This window comes from Entelurus aequoreus, linkage group LG18 (genome assembly GCF_033978785.1).
Source record: "Entelurus aequoreus isolate RoL-2023_Sb linkage group LG18, RoL_Eaeq_v1.1, whole genome shotgun sequence".
In the NCBI taxonomy this organism is placed as follows: domain Eukaryota; kingdom Metazoa; phylum Chordata; class Actinopteri; order Syngnathiformes; family Syngnathidae; genus Entelurus; species Entelurus aequoreus.
Window position 1 is genome coordinate 42,663,789 of NC_084748.1, and position 25,403 is coordinate 42,689,191.

The 25,403-nt window shown below is 41.3% G+C and overlaps 1 protein-coding gene across 1 annotated transcript in view; it reads right to left on the bottom strand.

The window, feature by feature from the left end:
* Positions 1–25,403, bottom strand: part of LOC133633432 (potassium voltage-gated channel subfamily KQT member 5-like) — a 123,399-nt gene that overhangs the window by 1,383 nt on the left and 96,613 nt on the right. Inside the window, exons 13-16 of the mRNA XM_062025958.1 lie at positions 15,046–15,177; positions 5,558–5,665; positions 3,130–3,256; positions 1–775 (exon numbers count right to left, since the gene is read on the bottom strand). The exon at positions 1–775 is cut by the window's left edge and continues 1,383 nt beyond it. Coding sequence (XP_061881942.1) covers positions 1–775; positions 3,130–3,256; positions 5,558–5,665; positions 15,046–15,177 — 1,142 coding nt within the window. The remainder of the gene's footprint in view (positions 776–3,129; positions 3,257–5,557; positions 5,666–15,045; positions 15,178–25,403) is intronic.

Here is a 25,403-nt window from a genome sequence, read left to right on the forward strand (position 1 = left end):
GCACCAGGGGCTCCAGTTCAAGACTCATATGCCTTCTCCAGGAGCCTTCCTCCTTGGCGTTCAGTCGGCCCTTGGCGTTGGTGCGCCCTCCCAGCTGCTGGAGCCCCAAGTCTGGGCTAAGTTCCTCTACAATGCTGCTCTTCTTTATTTGCATTCCCAATCCTCCGCAAAAGTCTTCGATGTCGGGCGAAGTTTCATTGGAGGGAGCTCGCAGACCTACATTCCTGTTAGTAGGCGGTGGTGGCGGAAGCCTCGCCAGAAGACAAAACCCGGAATCTGCCACTCCTCCACCCCCGCCGCTGCTGATACTGTTTGGTGTGAGGACGGGGGGAGAGCTTCCTGCTGTTTCATCGTTGCCACTTTCAGGTGTGCTGGACTGATCCTGGAGGTGATGATGGTGGCGGTAAAGGTGATTGGGCAAGGAGGACGGGCTGAACGGGGAGGAACCAAGGCCAGAGGGGGGTGTAGTGGTGGCCGGGTTGAGGTTGAGCTCATTGGGTGTGGCCAAAATGAGATGGAGTCCTCCCTGGGACAGGTGAGGGTTGGTGGATGAGCGTGGGACACAGCCACCGGGTGGCGGCATGGTGCCGCCGCTGCTGCTGACCTGGCTGGAGCAGGACAGGTCCTTGCTGAAGACGGACGACTGGTAGTCCGACGTCTGCTCCAGCTCAAACAGAGGGAGGGACGAGAGGGTGAGAGCCGTGGACGAGCCCTTGCGGAGGACCTGCCGATAAATGTCCAGCAAGGAGTCCAGCTTGGACTCAATGGATTGGACCTGTGGGGGAAAAGAGAAGCTTTTAATCAGTCTTGCCTAGTGTGTGGTCAAAAGTTTGTGAAGAACATAATGTCATGGCTGTCTTGAGTTTCCAATCCTTTCTACAACTCATATTTGTTTGTGATAGAGTGATTGGAGCGCAAACTTGTTGGTCACAAAAAAAACATTCATGAAGTTTGGTTCTTTTATGAATTTATTATGAGTCTACTGAAAATGTGAGCAAATCTGCTCGGTCAAAAGTATACCGTATTTTTCGGAGTATAAGTCGCACACGGCCAAAACTGCATAATGAAGAAGGAAAAAAACATACATAAGTCGCACTGGAGTATAAATCGCATTTTTGGGGGTAATTTATTTGATAAAAGCCAACACCAAGAATAGACATTTGAAAGGCAATTTAAAATAAATAAAGAATAGTGAACAACAGGCTGAATAAGTGTACGTTATATGAGGCATAAATAACCAACTGAGAACGTGCCTGGTATGTTAACGTAACATATTATGGTAAGAGTCATTCAAATAACTATAACATATAGAACATGCTATACGTTTACCAAACAATCTGTCACTCATAATCCTTAAATCCGATGTAACTTTATATGCCTAGTCTCTTACGTGAATGAGCTAAATAATATTATTTGATATTTTACGGTAATGTGTTAATAATTTCACACATAAGTCGCTCCTGAGTATAAGTCGCACCCCTTATAGTCCGAAAAATACGGTACATACAGCAATGTTAATATTTGCTTACATGTCCCTTGGCAAGTTTCATTGATTGATTGATTGAAACTTTTATTAGTAGATTGCACAGTACAGTACATATTCCGTACAATTGACCACTAAATGGCAACACCCTAATAAGTTTTTCAACTTGTTTAAGTCGGGGTCCACGTTAAATCAATTCATGCAATAAGACGCTTTTGGTAGCCAACCAGAAGCTTCTGGCAAGCTTTTTTGACCACTCCTCTTGACAAAATTGGTGCAGTTTCTGGTATTAAACCTCCAAACATATTGCTGGGTATTGTGGCCAAACAGCTCAATTTTTGTTTCATCTGACATCACATGGACAGAGATAAGACCTTCTGCAGGAAAGTTCTGTGGTCAGATGAAACAAAAATTGAGCTGTTTGGCCACAATACCCAGCAATATGTTTGGAGGAGAAAAGGTGAAGCCTTTAATCCCAGGAACACCACTCCTACCGTCAAGCATGGTGGTGGTAGTATTATGCTCTGGGCCTGTTTTGCTGCCAATTGAACTGGTGCTTTACAGAGAGTAAATGGGACAATGTAAAAGGAGGATTACCTCCAAATTCTTCAGGACAACCTAAAATCATCAGGTCGGTAAGCGAAACCAGAATTATTTCGTACGTTAGGCGCACCGGGTTATAAGGTGTGTATTCCTCAGTAAATAAGTTTAAAAGAGTCTGTGCGCTTCTCATGGGCTTATTAGCGTATTGAAATAAAGTTAGTAAAAAGTCATAAACAACATGAAACTACACTCCTTTATAATGTTTCATGTTTAACTCTATGTGGAATATTTAAAAATCAAAGACACCCCTGCTTTCGATTAATTGCCTCTGACGTACCCACAGGACCGCCCCTCCTTATACGCAGGTCACGCGCCGTGTGTAGTTGCCCCCCTTTTTGCGTGAAAGAGCGCACGTAAAAAAAAGGAATTAAATTTTACCTTGCATTCCGAGCCCCTTCCTGCTCTGTCACTGATAAGAACATAATGGCAAATTTCCCCTCGACATTTCCATTGTCCTCTGTGGCGCGCAGCCTTAGTTCTCGGTCTGTAAGCAGGTGCACTGGGTTTGAATCCCGGTAGAACATGTGCCAAGATGTTTTGCAAATGTATGTTTTAATCATGTTAAATTTGTTACTTTGCGTAATTTTTTTTTTACAAAAGTTAACAATTTATTTCCCTTTTTTATTTATTTATTTTTTTAAGTACAAAGCATGCATCAAATTAAATTTAAATTGGATTTAAAGATTATAAAAAACCTTTCACGTAAATAAAAAAAAGCGTGACTAACATTTCGTAATCCAATTTAAAAAAAAAAATCAGTAAGGGTAAATTTGTTACTTTGCATAAAAAAAATATTTTTTAAAATTTACAATTTATTTCCTTTTTTATTTAATTTTTTAAAAGTAGAAAGCATGCTTCAAATTAAATTAAAGTTGGATTTAAAGATTATAACAAACCTTTCACGTAAATAAAAAAAAACGTGAATAACATTTTGTAATCTAAATTTTTTTTTTTTAATTAGTAAGGGCCCCAGTTTGGCCCTGGTTCCCTGGCATGAAAGAAAAGCCATTTAGAAAGGTGAAAGAATGAGAAGAGAACAGCACCTGTCGCTCCACTTTACAAACACGCCCCAGCATGCTCATGTCCTCCAGGAGATCTCCGTCAGACAGCAACTTCTCACGAATCTTCTTGTCCAGGGGAATCTGGCCCTTACCGAGGATTTGGTCCACTCTAAATACCACAGAGACATAATGACATTAAAGAACACTGCATGATGATGTCCAAACAATATTTTCTAAATGCAAACCACAACATTTGGGGACTGGTTACTATTCTCTATTGCAGTCATTCCCAACCACTGTGCAGGAAATGATCCAATTTCACTTAACTGGTCCAAATACTATTTTTTTGTTCATCTATCTACAAAACCCAAAACCAGTGAAGTTGGCATGTCGTGTAAATGGTAAATAAAAACAGAATACAAAGATTTGCAAATCCTTTTCGACTTATATTCAATTGAATAGACTGCACAGACAAAATATTTAATGTTCAAACTGAGAAACTTAAATTATTTTTGCAAATAATCATTAATTTAGATTTTAATGGTAGCAACACGATGTAAAAAAGTTGGCACAGGGGCATGTTCACCACTGTGTTACATGGCCTTTCCTTTTAACAACACTCAGTAAACGTTTGGGAACTGATGAGACCAATTTTTGAAGTTTCTCAGGTGGAATTCTTTCCCATTCTTGCTTGATGTACAGCTTAAGTTGTTCAACAGTCCGGGGGTCTCTGTTGTGGTATTTTAGGCTTCATAATGCGCCACACATTTTCAATGGGAGACAGGTCTGGACTACAGGCAGGCCAGTCTAGTACCCACACTCTTTTACTACGAAGCCACGCTGTTGTAACACGTGGCTTGGCATTGTCTTGCTGAAATAAGCAGGGGCGTCCATGATAACGTTTGGATGGCAACATATGTTGCTCCAAAACATGTATGTACCTTTCAGCATTAATGGTGCCTTCACAGATGTGTAAGTTACCCATGCCTTGGGCACTAATACACCCCCATACCATCACAGATGCTGTTTTTTTTTAACTTTGTGCTTATAACAATCTGGATGGTTCTCTTCCTCTTTGGTCCGGAGGACACGACGTCCACAGTTTCCAAAAACAATTTGAAATGTGGACTCGTCAGACAACAGAACACTTTTCCACTTTGCATCAGTCCATCTTAGATGAGCTCGGGCCCAGCGAAGCCGGCTGCGTTTCTGGGTGTTGTTGATAAATGGCTTTGGATTTGCATAGGAGAGTTTTAACTTGCACTTACAGATGTAGCGACCAACTGTAGTTACTGACAGTGGGTTTCTGAAGTGTTCCTGAGCCCATGTTGTGATATCCTTTACACACTAATGTCGGTTTTTGATGCAGTACCGCCTGAGGGATCGAAGGTCACTTACGTACAGTGATTTCTCCAGATTCCCTGAAACCTTTTGATGATATTACGGACCGTAGATGGTGAAATCCCTAAATTCCTTGCAATAGCTGGTTGAGAAATGTTGTTCTTAAACTGTTGGACAATTTGCTCACGCATGTGTTCACAAAGTGGTGACCCTCACCCCCATCCTTGTTTGTGAATGACTGAGCATTTCATGGAAGCTGCTTTTATACCCAATCATGGCACCCACCTGTTCCCAATTAGCCTGTTCATCTGTGGGATGTTCCAAATAAGTGTTTGATGACTTTCTCAGTCTTTTTTGCCACTTGTGCCAGCTTTTTTGAAACATGTTGCAGGCATCAAATTCCAAATGAGCTAATATTTCCCCAAAAATAACACAGTTTCTCAGTTCAAACTTAAATATCTTGTCTTTGCAGTCTATTCAATTGAATATAAGTTGAAAAGGATTTGCAAATCATTGTATTCTGTTTTTATTTACCATTTACACAACGTGCCAACTTCACTGGTTTTGGGTTTTGTACATTTGTTAAATAAAACCTCCGCCTTGTTTTTAATAAATACTTATGCCTACTATGCTACTGTATTTTGATGTCGGTCATTATGGTTTTCTCAGTTGGAACTTGGTGAAACAAGTTTGGAAACCACTCAATTTATGAAATAGTAACTGTCAGAACAATTAAATGCTCTTCCACTAGACGGCAGAAGGCACATAATTACGGTTATCAGAAATTCCTCTTATCAATTCACATTTCTGTATGTTTAGTGACTGCAAGATATCTAACATGTGTTGCGTGTAGCGGATGCACGGTTACAAAGAGCAAAAGCAATAAAACAATTAATAAAAGCACAGCACTGAACACAATCACAATCAATTTTGTCCAGCAGAAACACTAAAAGCCAGTCAATAGAGGCACACAGTGCAGTATCATGATTGGATGGTAATGTCACACTCTGGACACTAGATGGCAGCAAAGACCAATGCAGACTCTCTCAAATCTGTTATAATCCAGAGTGTGTGCATTCCCCGATCCTAAATGAACTGCAGCTATTTGACATGAGGATTGAACTCTGACCCCTGGGTGGAGTTCTTTCTGCCCTGGCTGTAATAGAGGGGCAAGGAGGGGGAGGAAAAGGTCTTGGCTCGGCTGCTCAGGGGCTGTGGGCCTACTATCATGTCCAGCCTGTGAGGTAAGCAAAAACAACACGCACACACACACATACACACACGCACACACACACACACACACACACACACACATGCATGAGGTATGGGTGCAGATGCAGGCATGCGTAATACACACACAAAGAAGCACACACATTGTACACGATTGCACTCAAAAGTTGTCAACCCATACATTTATTTCAAATAATATACAGCAAACTGCATGAACTAGTTTGTTATGTTTGTTGTAATTGTGTTGTTTTTTTGTGTTTGTTTATTGCAAACCACTAAACACTTTTTGTATAAACCCCAAAACCAGTGAAGTTGGCATTAATTCGTAAATAAAAACAGAATACAATGATTTGAAAATCCTTTTCAATTTATATTCAATTGAATAGACTGCAAAAAGAAGATATTTAATGTTGGAACTTAGAAACTTATTTTTTGTTGTTGCAAATAATCGTTAACTTAGAATTTTAATGGCAGCGACACATTGCAAAAAAGTTGGCACTGGGGCATTTCCGGGTGTTGTTGAAAAATGGCTTTCGCTTTGCATAGTAGAGTTTTAACTTGCACTTACAGATGTAGCGACTAACTGTAGTTGCTGACAGTGGTTTTCTGAAGTGTTCCTGAGCCCATGTGGTGATATCCTTTACACACTGATGCCGGTTTTTGATGCAGTACCGCCTGAGGGATTGAAGTTCACAGGCATCCAAATTTGGTTTTTGGCCTTGCGGTGATTTCTCCAGATTCTCTGAACCATCCATCCATCTTCTTATCCGAGGTCGGGTCGCGGGGGCAGCAGCCTAAGCAGAGAAGCCCAGACTTTCCTCTCCCCGGCCACTTCGTCCAGCTCTTCCCGAGGGATCCCGAGGCGGTTCCAGGCCAGCCGGGAGACATAGTCTTCCCAACGTGTCCTGGGTCTTCCCCGTAGCCTCCTACCGGTCGGACGTGCCCTAAACACCTCCCTAGGGAGGCGTTCGGGTGGCATCCTGACTAGATGCCCGAACCACCTCCTGTGGCTCCTCTCGATGTGGAGGAGCAGCGGCTTTACTTTGAGCTCCTCCCGGATGGCAGAACTTCTCACCCTATCTCTAAGGGAGAGCCCCGCCACCCGGCGGAGGAAACTCATTTCGGCCGCTTGTACCCGTGATCTTGTCCTTTCGATCATAACCCAAAGCTCATGACCATAGGTGAGGATGGGAGCGTAGATCGACCGGTAAATTGAGAGCTTTGCCTTCCGGCTCAGCTCCTTCTTCACCACAACGGATCGATACTGAAGACGCCGCACCAATCTGCCTGTCGATCTCACGATCCACTCTTCCCCCACTCGTGAACAAGACTCCGAGGTACTTGAACTCCTCCACTTGGGGCAGGGTCTCCTCCCCAACCCAGGGATGGCACTTCACCCTTTTCCGGGCGAGAACCATGGACTCGGACTTGGAAGTGCTGATTCTCTGAGACTTTTGATGATATTACGGACCGTAGATGGTGAAATCCCTAAATTCCTTGCAACAGTTCGTTAAGAAATGTTGTTCTTAAACTGTTCAACAATTTGCTCACGCATTTGTTCACACAGTTTTGACCCTCGCTCCGTCCTTGTTTGTGAATGACTGAGCATTTCATGGAAGCTGCTTTCATACCCAATCATGGCACCCACCTGTTCCCAATTAGCCTGTTCACCTGTGGGATGTTCCAAATAAGTGTTTGATGAGCATTCCTCAACTTTCTCAGTCTTTTTTGCCGACTTGCGCCAGCTTTTTTGAAACACGTTGCAGGCCTCACATTCCAAATGAGCTAATATTTGCAAAAAATAACAACGTTTTCCAGTTCGAACATTAAATATCTTGTCTTCGCGGTCTATTCAATTGAATATAAGTTGAAAAGGTTTAGCAAATCATTGTATTCTGTTTGTATTTACCTTTTACACAATGTGCCAACTTCGCTGGATTTCGGGGTTTGTAGCAATTTTTGCTAAAAAAAATAAATTTTGAGTGACTATTTAAGTACATACACTATACACAAACACTCAATCGAGTAAATAGGTGTATGATCCCCTGCTGATTTGGTAAGTCTAACAATCCACATGACCAGTCGAGATATCTACGCTAGGCTTCTTTCAGAGCGACAATGGCTCCTGTTTACTCTACAAATCAGATTTTTTTTGCCCTAAACTGACACGGACGGGATTTCTTTTCCCAGTCTTAACACTCCAAAGTTCTTCACATCTGATCTTTTCGCATCAGATTCAGGTCACATCAGGAGGTGGTCTTCCAGCAGGCATAAGACATTGACACAACGTTGATTCTACGTCAGGGATTTCAAACTCGTTGTCATTGAGGGCCACATGGCAGTTATGTCTGCTATCAGAGAGCCCGCTTATAACAGTGAAGTGATTTACACTACCGTTCAAAAGTTTGGGGTCACATTGAAATGTCCTTATTTTTGAAGGAAAAGCACTGTACTTTTCAATGAAGATAACTTTAAACTAGTCTTAACTTTAAAGAAATACACTCTATACATTGCTAATGTGGTAAATGACTATTCTAGCTGCAAATGTCTGGTTTTTGGTGCAATATCTTCATAGGTGTATAGAGGCCCATTTCCAGCAACTATCACTCCAGTGTTCTAATGGTACAATGTGTTTGCTCATTGGCTCAGAAGGCTAATTGATGATTAGAAAACCCTTGTGCCATCATGTTCACACATCTGAAAACAGTTTAGCTCGTTACAGAAGCTACAAAACTGACCTTCCTTTGAGCAGATTGAGTTTCTGGAGCATCACATTTGTGGGGTCAATTAAACGCTCAAAATGGCCAGAAAAAGAGAACTTTCATCTGAAACTTGACAGTCTATTCTTGTTTGGTGTGGGTTCACAGTGTGGCGCATATTTGTAACAGTGTTAAAGTTGTTTATACCTCCACCCTCAGTGTGACCTGTAGATGTACAGAGCGCCAATAAACCTTAAAGGTACTTCCTTTGCGTGCCTGCCCAATCACATAACATCTACGGCTTTTCACACACACAAGTGAATGCCACGCATACTTGGTCAACAGCCATACAGGTCACACTGAGGGTGGACGTATAAACAACTTTAACATGGTTACAAATATGCACCACACCGTGAACTCACACCAAACAAGAATGACAAACACATTTCGGGAGAACATCCGCACCGTAACACAACATAAACACAACAGAACAAATACCCAGAACCCCTTGCAGCACTAACTCTTCCGGGACGCTACAATATACACCCCCTGCTACCCCCTACACCCCCCCCCCCAATCCCGCCCACCTCAACCTCCTCATGCTCTCTCAGGGAGAGCATGTCCCAAATTCCAAGCTGCTGTTTTGAGGCATGTTAAAAAAAATAATGCACTTTGTGACTTCAATAATAAATATGGCAGTGCCATGTTGGCATTTTTTTCCATAACTTGAGTTGATTTATTTTGGAAAACCTTGTTACATTGTTTAATGCATCCAGCGGGGCATCACAACAAAATTAGGCATAATAATGTGTTAATTCCACGACTGTATATATCTTTATCGGTTGATATCGGAATCGGTAATTAAGAGTTGGACAATATCGGAATATTGGATATCGGCAAAAAAGCCATTATCGGACATCTCTATTGATGATTTTATGGTACCACATTTTATTATGGTAAAAAACTGGCATCTGAGTTGCCAAGATAACATTAAACAGCGGTACTGTATTTGTATTTACAGTAATATGTTGTAAAAATAATAATAATATAAAAACACCATATATTTTACTGGCAACTAAGCTGCCAGTTTTTTTCTGTACTCTTTATGTAAAAAAGAATGTATCCATCCATCCATTTTCTACCGCTTGTCACTTTCGGGGTCGCGGGTGGTGCTGCATTCGGGCGGAAGGCGGGGTTCACCCTGGACGAGGCGCCACCTCACCGCAGGGCCAACACAGATAGAATTTAAAATATTTTAATTCATAGGCAAATTTGTTAATTATTTACTGTTACAAGCGGCCCTCAAATGGCAGCCATGACTGCGGTGTGGCCCTCAATGAAAGTGGGTGTGAAAGACAGTGCAGAGAAGAAGAAGTAGACGATATATTGGTAAAGAAAGAAATCATCAAAAACTTGACGGGAGCATGGAGCTGACTAGGAGCGTAGCGCCCGCGAGTCTGCAGCATACTCAAGCAGAATGAGACGATAACGGCAGCCAAAGACGTTAAACAAAACGGCGGAGAAGCTGCTGATGGTGTGTTTGATGGAGAAGAAGTGAAACGAGATATTGCAGAAATCCACTTTTTAAGGTAAATATTGTACATTGTCATTACATCACTTATTAAGACTACCTTAGATACATTCTTTAAAAAGGCAAGTTACAATTGTGACGTTTTTAGGGGCCAATATATATTGTATATATCAGTGGTCCCCAACCTTTTTGTAGCTGGGGACCGGTCAACGCTTGAAAATTTGTCCCACGGACCGGGGGGGAGGGGGATTTTTTTTATTTTATTTTATTTTTTCATAAAGAAATACAATCGTGTGTGCTTACGGACTGTATCCCTGCAGACTGTATTGATCTATATTGATATATGATGTATATATTGTGTTTTTTATGTTGATTTAATAAAAATAAAAATATTATTTATTTATTTTTATTTTATTTTTTTAATTTCTTGCGCGGCCCGGTACCAATAATGATACATGGTATATATGATATAAACATATAATATAATATATCAGTATATATCCTATACTGTACATATATTATGTAAATATTACGTATATATGTTATATTTTATATTGCTTTTAGTCTATTTTATACCTGCATTGTCCTTTCCATCTTTTCCATCCTTTGTAACTGAGCTACTGTGTGGAACAATTTCCCTTGTGGATCATTCAAGTTTGTCTAAGTCTAAATCTGAGCACCAATTGAACTGATTTCAATTTATTTCTATGGACGGCAATTTTTCGCAAAGTGAGTTTTTCAAGGTGTGAGCTGCAACCAAAAAAACGATTACCGTATTTTCCGGACTATAAGGCGCACTTAAAATCATTTTTTTTTACCCTCAAAACTCGACAGTGCGCCTTATAACCCGGTGCGCCTAATGTACGGAATAAGTTTGGTTGAGCTTACCCACCTCGAAGCTATTTTATTTGGTACATGGTGTAATGATAAGTGTGACCAGTAGATGGCAGTCAAACATAAGAGATACAAGCAGGCTGCACTATGATGGCAATATGACTCAAGTAAACAACGCCAACTTTTTAAATGTTCCATTGAAAATATAGAACATTACACACGGCGCTCAAAAATCTATGTCAGAATAATTGTATCTAAGTTATCACAAAACTTTGTGTTGCCACGAGTTCTCGACGAGAAGACAAAAGCTGTCTTTGAACCTACCAAGAAGAAGGCTTGTAAAACCCCACTGTGTAGGATGGGAAGCAACATGAAGGTGTTCTGTTTCTTTCATGTATTGTAATCAACAGAAATATATTGTCTTGACCCGAGATCTACAAAGCGAAGAGGAAGCAGGACCTGACTCCCCTCTAGGGACCTCTTCTTTGAACTCTTTTACGACCTTTTCTGTGAACTGTTCTGTAACCAAAGGCGATGGCTGTTTACGACCCCCGTCCCTTTAGAAACAGCTGTTGCCATGTAATCAGGGAAAGTCCAAATAAAAAGAGGAGGCGCACAATCTTTCGCCAGAGCGTGATGGAGACTGTACAGGAGTACAGCCCAGACGCGCTCTCCTCAATTGAGCCAAATTGAATTCTGTCTCTGTTTAATTCCTTGCTTCTTGTCTCGTTTAATAGATGTCATCAGTGTTTGAACCTGACAATCTATCAAAATGTTTTAGTACGACTTCGGTAAGCTGTGAAGCCGCACAGCTTGATGGATTGTACTGTGCTTCAATATAGGAGTATTATTATGGTGTGTGTATAAGGTAAAACATATTATCTGACATTTTGTTTGGCAATATTATGCAAAAGCGACTTTTCTAACTTTCTGGTACCTGCTGATCTGTATTTAGGATCTGCATAAGTCCGGAAAAATTGTAGTCCGTGCCGACACCGTAGTCGATAAGCTTCTTCTTTTTCTCTATCTTCTTGTTATGGGACATTCATCCTCCACTGTTGCCATTTCTAATATAAAGTAGTGTAAAGTTCTAACTTATATCTGTCAGTAAACTCGCCATGAAAGCGCTAAAACATACCGGTGTAGTGAGTTTACATTATTCACCCAAGGAACTTTAGTTATTAGAGAGTTCCAGGCGGAGGTTTTTTTCACCTTTTTTGTTGCACTAGTGAGCCACGGATGAGGAGATGCTGCTCCGTTATTGATTGAAGTAAAGTCTGAATGTCATTAAAACAGTTAGCTCCATCTTTTGACACTTCTTCCACACCCGTCCTTGCACGCTACACCGCTACAACAAAGATGACGGGGAGAAGACGCTGTCGAAGGTGAGCCACGTAAATAATATTTTTATTTTTTCGGACTATAATGTGCAATAATGTTATTTGTGTATATGTACACTACCATTCAAAAGTTTGGGGTCACATTGAAATGTCCTTATTTTTGAAGGAAAAGCACTGTACTTTTCAATGAAGATAACTTGAAACTAGTCTTAACTTTAAAGAAATACACTCTATACATTGCTAATGTGGTAAATGACTATTCTAGCTGCAAATGTCTGGTTTTTGGTGCAATATCTACATAGGTGTATAGAGGCCCATTTCCAGCAACTATCACTCCAGTGTTCTAATGGTACAATGTGTTTGCTCATTGGCTCAGAAGGCTAATTGATGATTAGAAAACCCTTGTGCAATCATGTTCACACATCTGAAAACAGTTTAGCTCGTTACAGAAGCTACAAAACTGACCTTCCTTTGAGCAGATTGAGTTTCTGGAGCATCACATTTGTGGGGTCAATTAAACGCTCAAAATGGCCAGAAAAAGAGAACTTTCATCTGAAACTGGACAGTCTATTCTTGTTCTTAGAAACGAAGGCTATTCCACAAAATTGTTTGGGTGACCCCAAACTTTTGAACGGTAGTGTATATAGACACATACATATCTTCTTTTTTATTTTATTTTTACTATTTATATTACTAAATTACTGTGTATGCACCTTAGGGGATCTGCTCCAATTTAGTTGTTCTTTGAACCTGTTCACTGTAATAATGACAAATAAAACTCTATTCTATAAGACCGCCCACAAAACACCAGAAAGCGGCTTGAAGATGATCTGTAAAACATCATCTATGCAACAGTTTGACCAAAGAACCACCATTACATGTTATGTAGACCACAAGGAATTGTTTTCCATTTAGAAAACAATAATAATAATAAGACCCCTTTAATGCGCCTTATAATCCGGTGCGCCTTATATATGAAAAAAAGATCGAAAATAGACCATTCATCGGCAGTGTGCCTTATAATCCAGTGCGCCCTATGGTCCGGAAAATACGGTACTGAATCGTAGGGTTCTCAACAAAAATGATATCGTCCCTGAATCGTATCGGCAACCACAAATTTTGAATCGAACCAAATTGTTCAAACAAATCGTTACACCCCAAGTGAAATATCTAAACCTCACAAAATTGTCTTGTCCCTTTCGGAAAGTAATACTAATTTTTACTCATTACGTGTATAAAAATACCGCTGTTGTAGGATCTCTTGCGTTCAAACGTCACCAGGGACAAGGTTGTAGACCTGCACAAGACTGGACTGGACTACAGACCATGAATTGATTAACGTGGACCCCGACTTAAACAAGTTGTGTTACTGTTAGAATAATTTGATCTAAGTTATCACAAAAACTTTGTGTTGAAATGAGTTCCCAGCGAGAAGACCAAAAGCTGTCTTTGAAACCTACCAAGAAGAAGGCTTGTGAAACTCCACTGTGTAGGATGGGAAGCAACATGAAGGTGTTTCTGTTTTCTTTCATGTGTTGTAATCAACAGAAATATATTGTCTTAACCCAAGGACTTCAAAGCGGAGAGAAGGCAGGATCTGCCCATGTTCTAGACGACCTCTTTTTTAACCTCCTTTTTGAACTGTTTTACGAACCTCTTTTTAAATTCTTTTACGAGCTTTTCTGTGTACTGTTTACGACCTTTTCTTCAGAACTGTTGTAATCAAAGGCGATGGCTGTTCACGACCTCGTCCCTTAGCAGCGTTGTACAAAAAAGCTCTTATCAATTACGTCAAATAGCGAAAGTGAAACCGCTTCTATCAGGACATGATCTCGAGAAATTAATCCATGCCTTTATCTCGACTCGTTTAGACTACTGCAATGCCCTGTATGTAGGCATTAGCCAGGCCTCCCTCGCCCGCCTGCAGCTCGTGCAGAACTCTGCCGCTCGTCTGCTAACACAGACCCGCAGACGTGAGCACATCACCCCTGTATTAGCGTCCCTTCACTGGCTCCCTGTGCGTTACAGAATCAATTTTAAACTCCTTTTATTTGTTTTTAAATGTCTAAACAACCTCGCGCCAACATATCTCTCCGACCTCCTTCAGCCTTACTGCCCCACCCGATCCCTAAGATCAGCCGATCAGCTGCTACTGACGGTCCCGGACACAAGGCTGAAGCTTAGAGGTGACAGAGCTTTCGCCGCTGCTGCTCCCAAGCTCTGGAACGACCTACCTCTGAGTGTTAGACAAGCCTCCTCTCTTCCTGTTTTTAAATCTCTCTTAAAAACATACTTTTATTCCATGGCTTTTAACACTGAGTGATATCCATCCTGCAATGGTGTCCCATAATACACCTGCTGTGAACCTGTTTTTATGTTTTTTATATTTTATTTATTTATTTTTTTATCGTGTTCTGTTTGTGTTGTGTTGTGTTTGCTCGGTTCTTGTATTATTTTTAACCTGCCCATTGTACAGCACTTTGGCTACCCCTGTGGTAAATTTTAAATGTGCTTTATAAATAAAGTTGATTTGATTTGATTTGATTAGAAGCAGCTGTTGCCATGTGGTCAGAGAAAGTCCAAATAAAGGGGGAGGCGTACAATCTTTCGCCAGAGCCTGCTGGTCCGAGCGTCTCTTCTCAAATTGAGCCAAATTGAATTCCGTCTCTGTTTAATTCTTTGCTTCTTGTCTTGTTTAATAGATGTCATCAGTGTTTGAACCTGACAGTTACCATTTAATGGTCAATTGTACGGAATATGTACTGTACTTTGCAATCTACTAATAAAAGTTTCAATCAATCAATCAATCAATCAGCAAGGCGCTTGGTAAGAAAGAGACCACTATTATTGTGATGATTATTCCCTTCCTTTGCATCAAATCATCAGGGGATCAATACATATTTCCTCCACTGTACATGTAAATAAAAGAACAAAAAACATGCGGAATACATTGACAGTAGACTCAGGTGTTCATCCTTCTTACCTGGTTTGCAGACTCTTAATGCGACACAGCATGTCCAAATGACCTGCAGAGTACTGCTCAATCACGTCCTTGACATCGTAAGGACGCAACGTTTCCTTGAACTTCTTCTTTGCTACGTGGAACTTCATTATTCTGGGGGAGGGGGGAAGAGCAGAACAAGGAAGAGCTTGCTTATGGTAAACACAGGCAGCCTTGATAAATCGGAATCAGATTTATCGGCCAAGTATGTTAAACACGCAAGGAATTCGATTTAGCAGACTGAATTAGAATTTATTTGAATGGGACAGTGCATTTTAACGAACAGACAAATTACAGTTGGGACATTGTGTAAATGGTGAATAAAAACAGAATACTTAATATTTGCAAATCCTTTTCAACTTATATTCAATTGAATAGACTGCAAAGACAAAATATTTAATGTTCAAACTGAGAAACTTGTTTTTTTTTTGCAAATAATCATTAACTTAGAATTGAATGGCAGCAACACATTGCAAAAAAGTTGGCACAGGGGCATTTTTACCACTGTGTTACATGGCCTTTCCTTTTAACAACTCAGTAAACTGAGGAGACCAATTTTTTGAAGCTTTTCAGGTGGAATTCATTCCCATTCTTGCTTGATGTACAGCTTAAGTTGTTCAACAGTCCGGGGGTCTCCGTTGTGCTATTTTAGGCTTCATAATGCGCCACACATTTTCAATGGGAGACAGGTCTGGACTACAGGCAGGCCAGTCTAGTACCCGCACTTTTTTACTATGAAGCCAATCTGTTTTAACACGTGGCTTGGCATTGTCTTGCTGAAATAAGCAGGGGCGTCCATGATAACGTTGCTTGGATGGCAACATATGTTGCTCCAAAACCTGTATGTACCTTTCAGCATTAATGGCGCCTTCACAGATGTGTAAGTTACCCATGTCTTGGGCACTAATACACCCCCATACCATCACACATGCTGGCTTTTCAACTTTGCGCCTGTAACATTCCGGATGGTTCTTTTCCTCTTTGTTACGGAGGACACGACGTCCACAGTTTACAAAAACAATTTGAAATGTGGACTCGTCAGACCACAGAACACTTTTCTACTTTGCGTCAGTCCATCTTAGATGAACTCGAACCCAGCGAAGCCGGCGGCGTTTCTGGGTGTTGTTGATAAATGGCATTCGTGTTGCATAGTAGAGTTTTAACTTGCACTTACAGAGGTAGCGACGAACCGTAGTTACTGAAAGTGGTTTTCTGAAGTGTTCTTGAGTCCATGTGGTGATATCCTTTACTGATGTCGGTTTTTGATGCAGTACAGCCTGAGGAATCGACGCTCACGGGCATTTAATGTTGGTTTTCAGCCTCGCTGCTTACGTGCAGTGATTTCTCCAGATTCTCTGAACCTTTTGATGATATTACGGACCGTAGATGGTGAAATCTTTAAATTCCTTGCAATAACTGGTTGAGAAATGTTGATCTTAAAGAACTTGCTCACGCATTTGTTCACAAAGTGGTGTTTGTGAATGACCAAGCATTTCATGGAAGCTGTTTTTATACCCAATCATGGCACCCACCTGTTCCCAATTTGCCTGTTCACCTGTGGGATGTTCCAAATTAAGTGTTTGATGAGCATTCCTCAACTTTCTCAGTCTTTTTTGCCACTTGTGCCAGCTTTTTTGAAACATGTTGCAAGCATCAAAGTCCAAATGAGCTAATATTTGCAAAAAATAACAAAGTTTTCCAGTTTGAATGTTAAGTATCTTAGTCTTTGGAGTCTATTCAATTGAATATAAGTTGAAAAGGATTTGCAAATCATTGTATTCTGTTTTTATTACGATTTACACAACGTGCCAACTTCACTGGTTTTGGGTTTTGTAGAAACATGCGTGTAAACATGCCAGATTTTAGCCATAGGCTAATATCCATCTGTCCCCTCTTTGTATGAAACCACATTCAGAACAAAGGAAGATTAAATAAAATGTCTCCAACGGCTTCAATTCAGTGACTGACAATAACACATACAGTTCATTACTTTGACACTTTTCCCACCAGACAAAAATGGAAAAATAAATAAACACGGTGGGTTTTTTTTACGTGGTTTTTACGTCTTCAAAATGTTCCCCACCGGCTGAGTAAGTTTCCTCACTCAAAAAACAAACATCCTGACACCTGAGCAGTCGACTCCCGGGAGCCCAAAAAAAGCTGTGCCTTTTTTAAAATTAGATGTGTAAACATCGTCTGTAAAAAAAAAAGACTTTAATGTATGGACCTGCAAAACCTCAATGCCAAAATGAATGCTATTTGTCTAACTGCAAGCGTCCCAAAGTGGGGGAAAAAAAAAACATGCCTGCCAAGTAGACAGCCGTAAAAAGTGTTGACAATAAAGCCAGTGTTGGAACGTAACCCGTGTAACTAAACTATAGACTTATTTTTACAATGTCAAGCTCAAAATTAGCGCCTGGTTTGGGACGCAGTAAAAATGAACTGGTTGCCTGTACGAAATACGGAAAATGATGTGTCATATTAATACAACTAATTATAAATACAATTATTTACTGTGTAGGTTTTTCCACATATGGATGTTACACTGACTAAAATGTCACTCGTGTCAAAATAAAAAAAAAAGGTTACAACAAAATAACATGAATATCAATGAAGAAATATAAAATATTACTTGATTATGGTACTTTTCCATTGACATAGATCTGAACTTGAATCCCTTTAAGAGAGCATCCAGTAAGCAACCGAGCATCTCAAAATGTACCGTCTCCATTAAATTAGCAGTTTTTTGTTTTTTTTTAACTGTATGGTTAAATTTTTTGGGTGATGTTTGTTGCGAAACAAAACACCAGATAATATGTCTTACTTTATACACACACACCATAATAATACTCGTACGTTGAAGCACATCAAGCGGTGCGGCTTCATAGCTTACCAAAGTCGTACTAAAACATTTTGATAGATTTTAGAGCGGCCTGTGTGTAATGTTCTATATTTTCAATGGAACATATAAAATGTTGGTGTGGTTCATTTGAGTCATATTGCCAGCATAGTGCAGTCTACACGTATCTCTTATGTTTGACTGCCATCTGCTGGTCACACTTATCATTACACCATGTACCAAATAAGATTGCTTTGAGGTGGGTAAGCAAAACCAGAATTATTCCGTACATTAGGCGCACCGGGTTGTAAGGCGCACTGTCGAGTTTTGAGAAAAAAAAAAAAGATTTTAAGTGTGCCTTATAGTCCGGAAAATACGGTAAGTTGAATGTGCCGGTCTTGTATTTTGCTGTGCCCTATCAACTTCTTATGCTGTAAGTGTTGTACTTAAATTTTGCATCTTAGTTTTAGTTTTCATTACCAAATCGTCGACATGTTAATTTGCTAATGCTAATCGGTAGCATGTATATAACATATCCAATGTAAATTAGCATTGAGCTAGCGCATTTTTAGAAGAGGAGCCAACTGTACTTTTGAGGGTTCTCTCCCAAGCTGTTTTAGCATACAAAAAATTGTAGCATTACCTAATGACAGTCTGCCTGAGTCTGCACTGAGTGCTTGTTTCCTCTCCAAATATTTGAGACGGTGTCGAGTCTGCAACCAGACGTGACGTCACGCGCAACAAAGGTTTCGAAATATGGCGCTGTTTGATTTTTACATGAATCAATTGTACCAAAGGCTTTCAGTCAGTACTGTGGAGAATGCATATATGTTTAAGAGTACTTTCTTTATTCATAGTCATGTTTAAATCAGCTAGTGTTTTTCCATTTGTATTCTTTCTATTTTTTTAATTTTATGTCTGCAAGTAAACTGTGTGTGTTACCTTGAAGGCTTGCAATGTAGGAGTTGGAGTACTCCCTTATATCTTATCTGTAGTAGAACATGGAGTACCCCCTTATATCTTATCTGTAGTAGGACAATGAGCCTGTATTCCTTTCTGGAAAGGGTGGGGTCTGTTTGCGTATTCAAGAAGTCGTCTCTTCCTGTTTGAATGTTAGACCATCCCGAGATGACGGTATGACTGTATTGATGTGGGCTGGTCTCCTGAAGCTTCAGTAAAACATGATAATATTCCTATTCTTTCTTGATGGTCCTTCTTACTCTGCATATATGTCATCTGAAAGAACTTGGGATTGACCAGTGACTTTAATTCCCTGAGAGGTAGACTGGTCAGACGCAACAGTACCTACAAAAGTACCAATTTTGGTATCCATCCCTATTGGAGCGAGATAAAATGAGGCGAGAACTGAAGGGATCCAACTTCAGCATTAACACCAGTTCCCCAAGGAGATCCTCGACAGACGGCGCCATTTCTTCCCGCTTTGTGAGAAATTTATCGACAAAGGATACCGCGCCGTCCTGGCGGTGGATAAACCTGTTACTTTAAATCACAGCCCATCTAGGATTAAACAAAAAACCAAATAGAGAAATAAATAAATAAAAAATATTCTATGTATCAAATACCTCAATTGTCATTTCAACATATTAAGCCTGTGCTACCTCGACAACCCATACACACATCACCGTGTATTGACAGCAAAATAAAACCACGTAGCAAACTCATTTCGAGGGCCGGATTGAACCTATTTGTGGGCCTGATTAGGCCCGCGGGCCGCATGTTTGACATCCCTGCTCTATACCCTCCATTAAAGATTCAGCTGGGAACATTACACACGTTCCTAAGGAAATTAATTCTATCTTTAGAGACTTTTACAAAAACCTACATAGACCCCAGATTGACCCATCTGTTCCAGATATTGAGACATTTCTTAATAATATAGACTTACCCAAATTTAATACAAGGCATGTATCGAATTTAGATCTAGCTATTTCAGTAACTGAATTTCACGATGCTCCTCATCAGATGCCAAACAATAAAGCACCAGGGCCTAATGGGTTCCCTGTGGAGTTCTACAAAACATTATGGTCACTGCTCGCTCCAATATTTACAGAAATGTCTTTAGAGATTAAAGACAACTCATTCCTTCCTCCGAATAAGAAATATGCTATAATCAGCCTCTTGCTAAAACCTGATAAAGACCCAACACTTCCGTCCAGTTACCGACCAATATCCTTGATTAGTGTTGATCTTAAAATTATCTGCAAAGTATTAGATAGATAGATAGATAGTACTTTATTGATTCCTTCAGGAGAGTTCCCTCAGGAAAATTAAAGGCCTACTGAAATGAATTGTTTTTATTTAAACGGGGATAGCAGATCCATTCTATGTGTCATACTTGATCATTTCGCGATATTGCCATATTTTTGCTGAAAGGATTTAGTATAGAACAACGACGATAAAGTTTGCAACTTTTGGTCGCTGATAAAAAAAAGCCTTGCCTATACCGGAAGTAGCGTGATGTCACAGGAGGTAGGATTCCTCACAATTCCCTGTTTACAATGGAGAGAGAGAGAGATTCGGACCGAGAAAGCGACGATTACCCCATTAATTTGAGCGAGGATGAACGATTTGTGGATGAAGAACGTTAGAGTGAAGGACTAGAGGCAGTGCAGGGTGTATCTTTTTTCGCTCTGACCGTAACTTAGGTACAAGGTCTCATTGGATTCCACACTTTCTCCTTTTTCTATTGTGGATAACGGATTTGTATTTCAAACCACCTCGGATACTATATCCTCTTGAAAATGAGAGTCGAGAACGCGAAATGGACATTCACAGTGACTTTTATCTCCACGACAATACATCGTTGACGCACTTTAGCTACGGAGCTAACGTGATAGCATTGGGCTCAAATACAGATAGAAACAAAATTTAAAAAAAACCGAAGGATAGACAGAAGATCAACAATACTATTAAACCATGAACATGTAAATACACGGTTAATAATTTCCAGCTTGGCGAAGCTTAACAATTGAAGCTAACTAACTTAGCTACGTAGCTAACGTGATAGTATCAGGCTCAAATGCAGAAAAAAACAAAATAAAAAAAAACCCTGACTGGAAGGATGGACAGAAGATCAACAATACTATTAAACCATGAACATGTAAATACACGGTTAATAATTTCCAGCTTGGCGAAGCTTAACAATTGAAGCTAACTAACTTAGCTACGTAGCTAACGTGATAGTATCAGGCTCAAATGCAGAAAAAAACAAAATAAAAAAAAACCCTGATTGGAAGGATAGACAGAAGATCAACAATACTATTAAACCATGAACATGTAAATACACGGTTAATCATTTCCAGCTTGGCGAAGCTTAACAATTGAAGCTAACTACGGAGCGGCGGCGGCGGGCGTTGTAGCTTTCGACGACCGCCATCAGAGTCGGCAAGAAACATATATTTCCCCAAAGTTACGTACGTGACATGCACATAGCGACACGCACGTACGGGCAAGCGATCAAATGTTTGGAAGCCAAAGCTGTACTCACAGTAGCGCGTCTGCTATCCAACTCAAACACAACACAACCTCCTGATTGTGTTGTAGTCCGCCGCTAACACACCGATCGCACCTACAACTTTCTTCTTTGCAGTCTCCATTGTCCATTAAACAAATTGCAAAAGATTCACCAACACAGATGTCCAGAATACTGTGGAATTGTTCGATGAAAACAGAGCAGTTTGTATGGTGACACGTTGGGTACGAATACTTCCGTTGCCGTCGTGACGTCACGCGCATACGTCATATCCAAAGGAGTTTTTTAACCGGAAGTTTAGCGGGAAATTTAAAATTGCACTTTATAAGTTAACCCGGCCGTATTGGCATGTGTTGCAACGTTAAGATTTCATCATTGATATATAAACTATCAGACTGCGTGGTCGGTAGTAGTGGCTTTCAGTAGGCCTTTAAATTAGCTCAAAGATTAGAAAAAGTCACTCCATATATAGCACATCCTGATCAAACAGGTTTCATCAAAGGGAGACAATTGTCCAACAAGGTTTGCCGTCTACTCACTTTGATAGACAATTCTGTTATTCATAATCTAAAACCACAGTTTTTTCATCCTTCCAAATATCCGCCCCCAAAGCTTTATCCAAATGATATGCTTTATTATCAAAGAAGATAACACCATAGGTATCCCAACTTCCAAATAGAACTCAGATGTTTCCACAAGCTGTGACCCAGAATTCTGGAAACAAGTATGCCTCAATACTTGTAGTTTGATTAAGAATCCAAATTTACGGCTGATTCAGCTCAAAACACTTTACAGAGTACATGACCTGACTCCCGTGATACCCCTAGGGGTATCGCTCTTTGGGTGAGGGGTTCTGGGTGCCGGGGGGGATGGGTGCTGTGGGGTCGGTTGGGCCTGTGGTGGGTGCTCTGGTACCAGCCTGGCGGGCTGATCCACGGGTAGTCTAGCGGATGGGGGTGGATGGGTGTACCTGGGCGGGGGTTTGGGTGTGGGTGTGGCTGAGGGCAGTCGCCTTGGGGTCGTCGGTGGGCTGTCCTTCTCGTGGGCGGTTGGGCGGGGGCCTGCGCCCGGAGGGTTGGGGGGCTTGACGCTGTCGGGCGGTGGCCAGCCTGTGCCCTCTCGGGTCTCCTTGGGCTCCCTTCTTTCCCTGTGGGGTGGGGAGGGGGTCATGTGGGGCCCATCTGGTGTCGATTTTGAGGGACCACTTTCCCCCCATGTTGGGGCCCCGGCGGTGCTGCCCAACTGCCCAGCCATAGTCCCTCTCTTGTGGAATTTTCAAATGTGTTTATTTATTCATTTATTTTATATTATTTTTCAATTAAGAGTATATATGTGTGTATAGATACTGTGTGCGTGTGAGTGTGAATGTGTGTCTGTGTATGTATATATATGGTGAATAATGTGTGTATGAATGTACAGTATGTATATATGTCTGTGTGTGTGTATGTGTGTATGTGTGTGTAAATATGTGTATGTATATATATATATATATATATATATATATATATATATATATATATATATATATACATATATATATATATATATATATATATATATATATATATATATATATATATATATATATATATATATATATATATATGTGTGTGTGTGTGTGTGTATATATATATATATATATATATATATATATATATATATATATATATATATATGGGTGTATGTGTACATAAATGGGTGTATATGTGTATGTATGTTTGTGTGTGTAGTTTGTGTGTGTATATACGTGTATGTATATATAGTATTTGTGTATTTGATAATTTTATATATGTATGCCTATATATATATGTATTTGTATGTATGTGTGTACTGTATGTATTTATAAGTGTATAAGTATATGTATGTGTATATGTGTGTGTATATATTTATGTATATACAGTATATATATGTTTGTTTGTGTATGTATGTACGGTATGGTATACCTATATGTGCATGTGAATATGCATGTTATTTATTAGATTTTATTTTGTATGTATTGTATTTGTATTTATTTTTCCAATGCAGTATCTGTCAATTTTTTATTTATTTGTATTTATTTATAATTTTTTTGTCTCTCCTACTTTGTCTGTTTGTTGTGTGTATGTGTCGCTGCCACGGCGTGCACTGCTGATCGTAGCGGCGGGTGTGCTGGGGAGCCATGGTGTGCCGGCTGTGGCTGCGGGACTGGGCCCATATGGCCTTTTGCCGGATGGGGTGCCTGGTGGGTGATGGGTGGAGGTGCCTGGACGTGCAGGATGGATTGCTGGGATTGGTGGCCCTGGGCACTAGTGATTTTTTTGGATAGGGTTGGTGGAGTGGACGTGGGGCGGGTGGGATCTACGGACATGCTTGGGGTGGTCGAACTGATGGTGGGTTGGCTTGGGTGCCTGCTGCGTGCTGAATTGCAGGTCATTTCCTACGTGTCTCGGGGGGGACTGTGTGCTGTTCACCCTTCTGTGGTGATCCCAGGCGCGGTCTGGGACTCCGCAGACAGACCATGGCTTTGTTTGGCAGGGGGCGGACTCGCATTGCATCATGTTGGTCGGATGTGGCGCGACTGTTCGCCCGGTTTGCAGATTTAAGTGGGAAGGATAGACATGTTCGGACGCACTGATGGGGATGGTGTGGCTCTTGTTGGACTGGGACGGGGTTTGGTGCTTCCTCTGCCGGGACAGTGTGTTGTGTGGCTGTTTGTTTTGGCTGTTGGGAGTGGTGCAGCTTGGTTGGGGTATTTTGGTTTGTGTATGGGTACTTTTTGGGTGCATTGAGCGATGCTGCGGTGATGGTGGCGTGGGGACCGTGATGACTGTTTAGCCATTTTGCTTTTTGTTGTGTTAATATGACAGTTCCCCACCAGGGGATTGGTCCTATTTTGTTGCTTTTGGTTATGATTTTTGTTTAGGTAAGAGATTCTGCATGCATCGAGGCGCCTGCAGGGTCCTGGACTGTGGGGGCCAGCCTCCTGGCCGTAGTTCTTTGTTGCCTCCTGGATGGACTTAGGGGGCTTTGGGGGCTGTGTCTAGGCCCTCTGCTCCTTCTACTTACAGCGCACACACACATATCGGACTTTGAGGGAATGTCCTGCGGGGAGGCATGACGGGGGATTTCAGGATGAGAATTACCTCTATGCGGCTCCAGACTTGTCCCCTGCTCGTCAATTACTCAATTTTAACTGCATGTTAGACATTTAGGGTTTGGGAGGCTCGGCATGGTAGGGACCCACCATGACCTTGATGTCCCCCAATTTTAACCGCATCATTAGTCTCCACCCACATACATATCTCACGCGACAGAACACACAATAGGGACTGGAGGTGGGCTGTAATGGCTGATCTCCTAATTTTAACTACAGACACTCTGGGGGCTTTATACACTCCCACATCACATGCACGGGTGGGTTGGGGTTTGGGGGTGCGGCGCACTCCCCATTTCCCCCTCAACCAGCACAGGCTTCGGGGACTGCGGTCTGGTGGCCTGCCAATCCAGTGCAACGGGATGGCCGCGGTTGTCATTGTGATTGTGGTGTTGTTTAATGTACTCAGGGGATGTTTGTGCACATGTTGGGGTCTTAGCCTTGTGGTGATTTTTTTTCTGGATAACTAGGTTGATTGGCTGCACAGAGGGGCCTTCGGGTGTAGTTCTGGCTTCATGGGGACCATGGTGTTTTTATTTGTGTGTTTGGACTTGTTTGTCATCTTTGTGACAACTTGGTGCACTGCATGGTATTCTGCAGGCGGCCAGCTACTGGGCTAGTGACCTTGTGTGTCAGCGTTTGTTTTCTTTCTCTTCCTCTTTCCTCAGGGGGAGGATTCGCTAGGGCAGTTGCTGGATGTTCCATCTCCATCGTTAGGGTCCATGCAGGTGGGATGGGTGGTTACCATGGCCCCATGCTGGGCGGTCTTGGGTGGGGTGGCCTTGGGCGGGCACCGCCGTGCTCTTTTCGGGGGGGTTGGGATCGTGACGGCCCGGTTGCTGGCGGGGCGTGCGGTCTTCCCGTTCGGCTGCGGG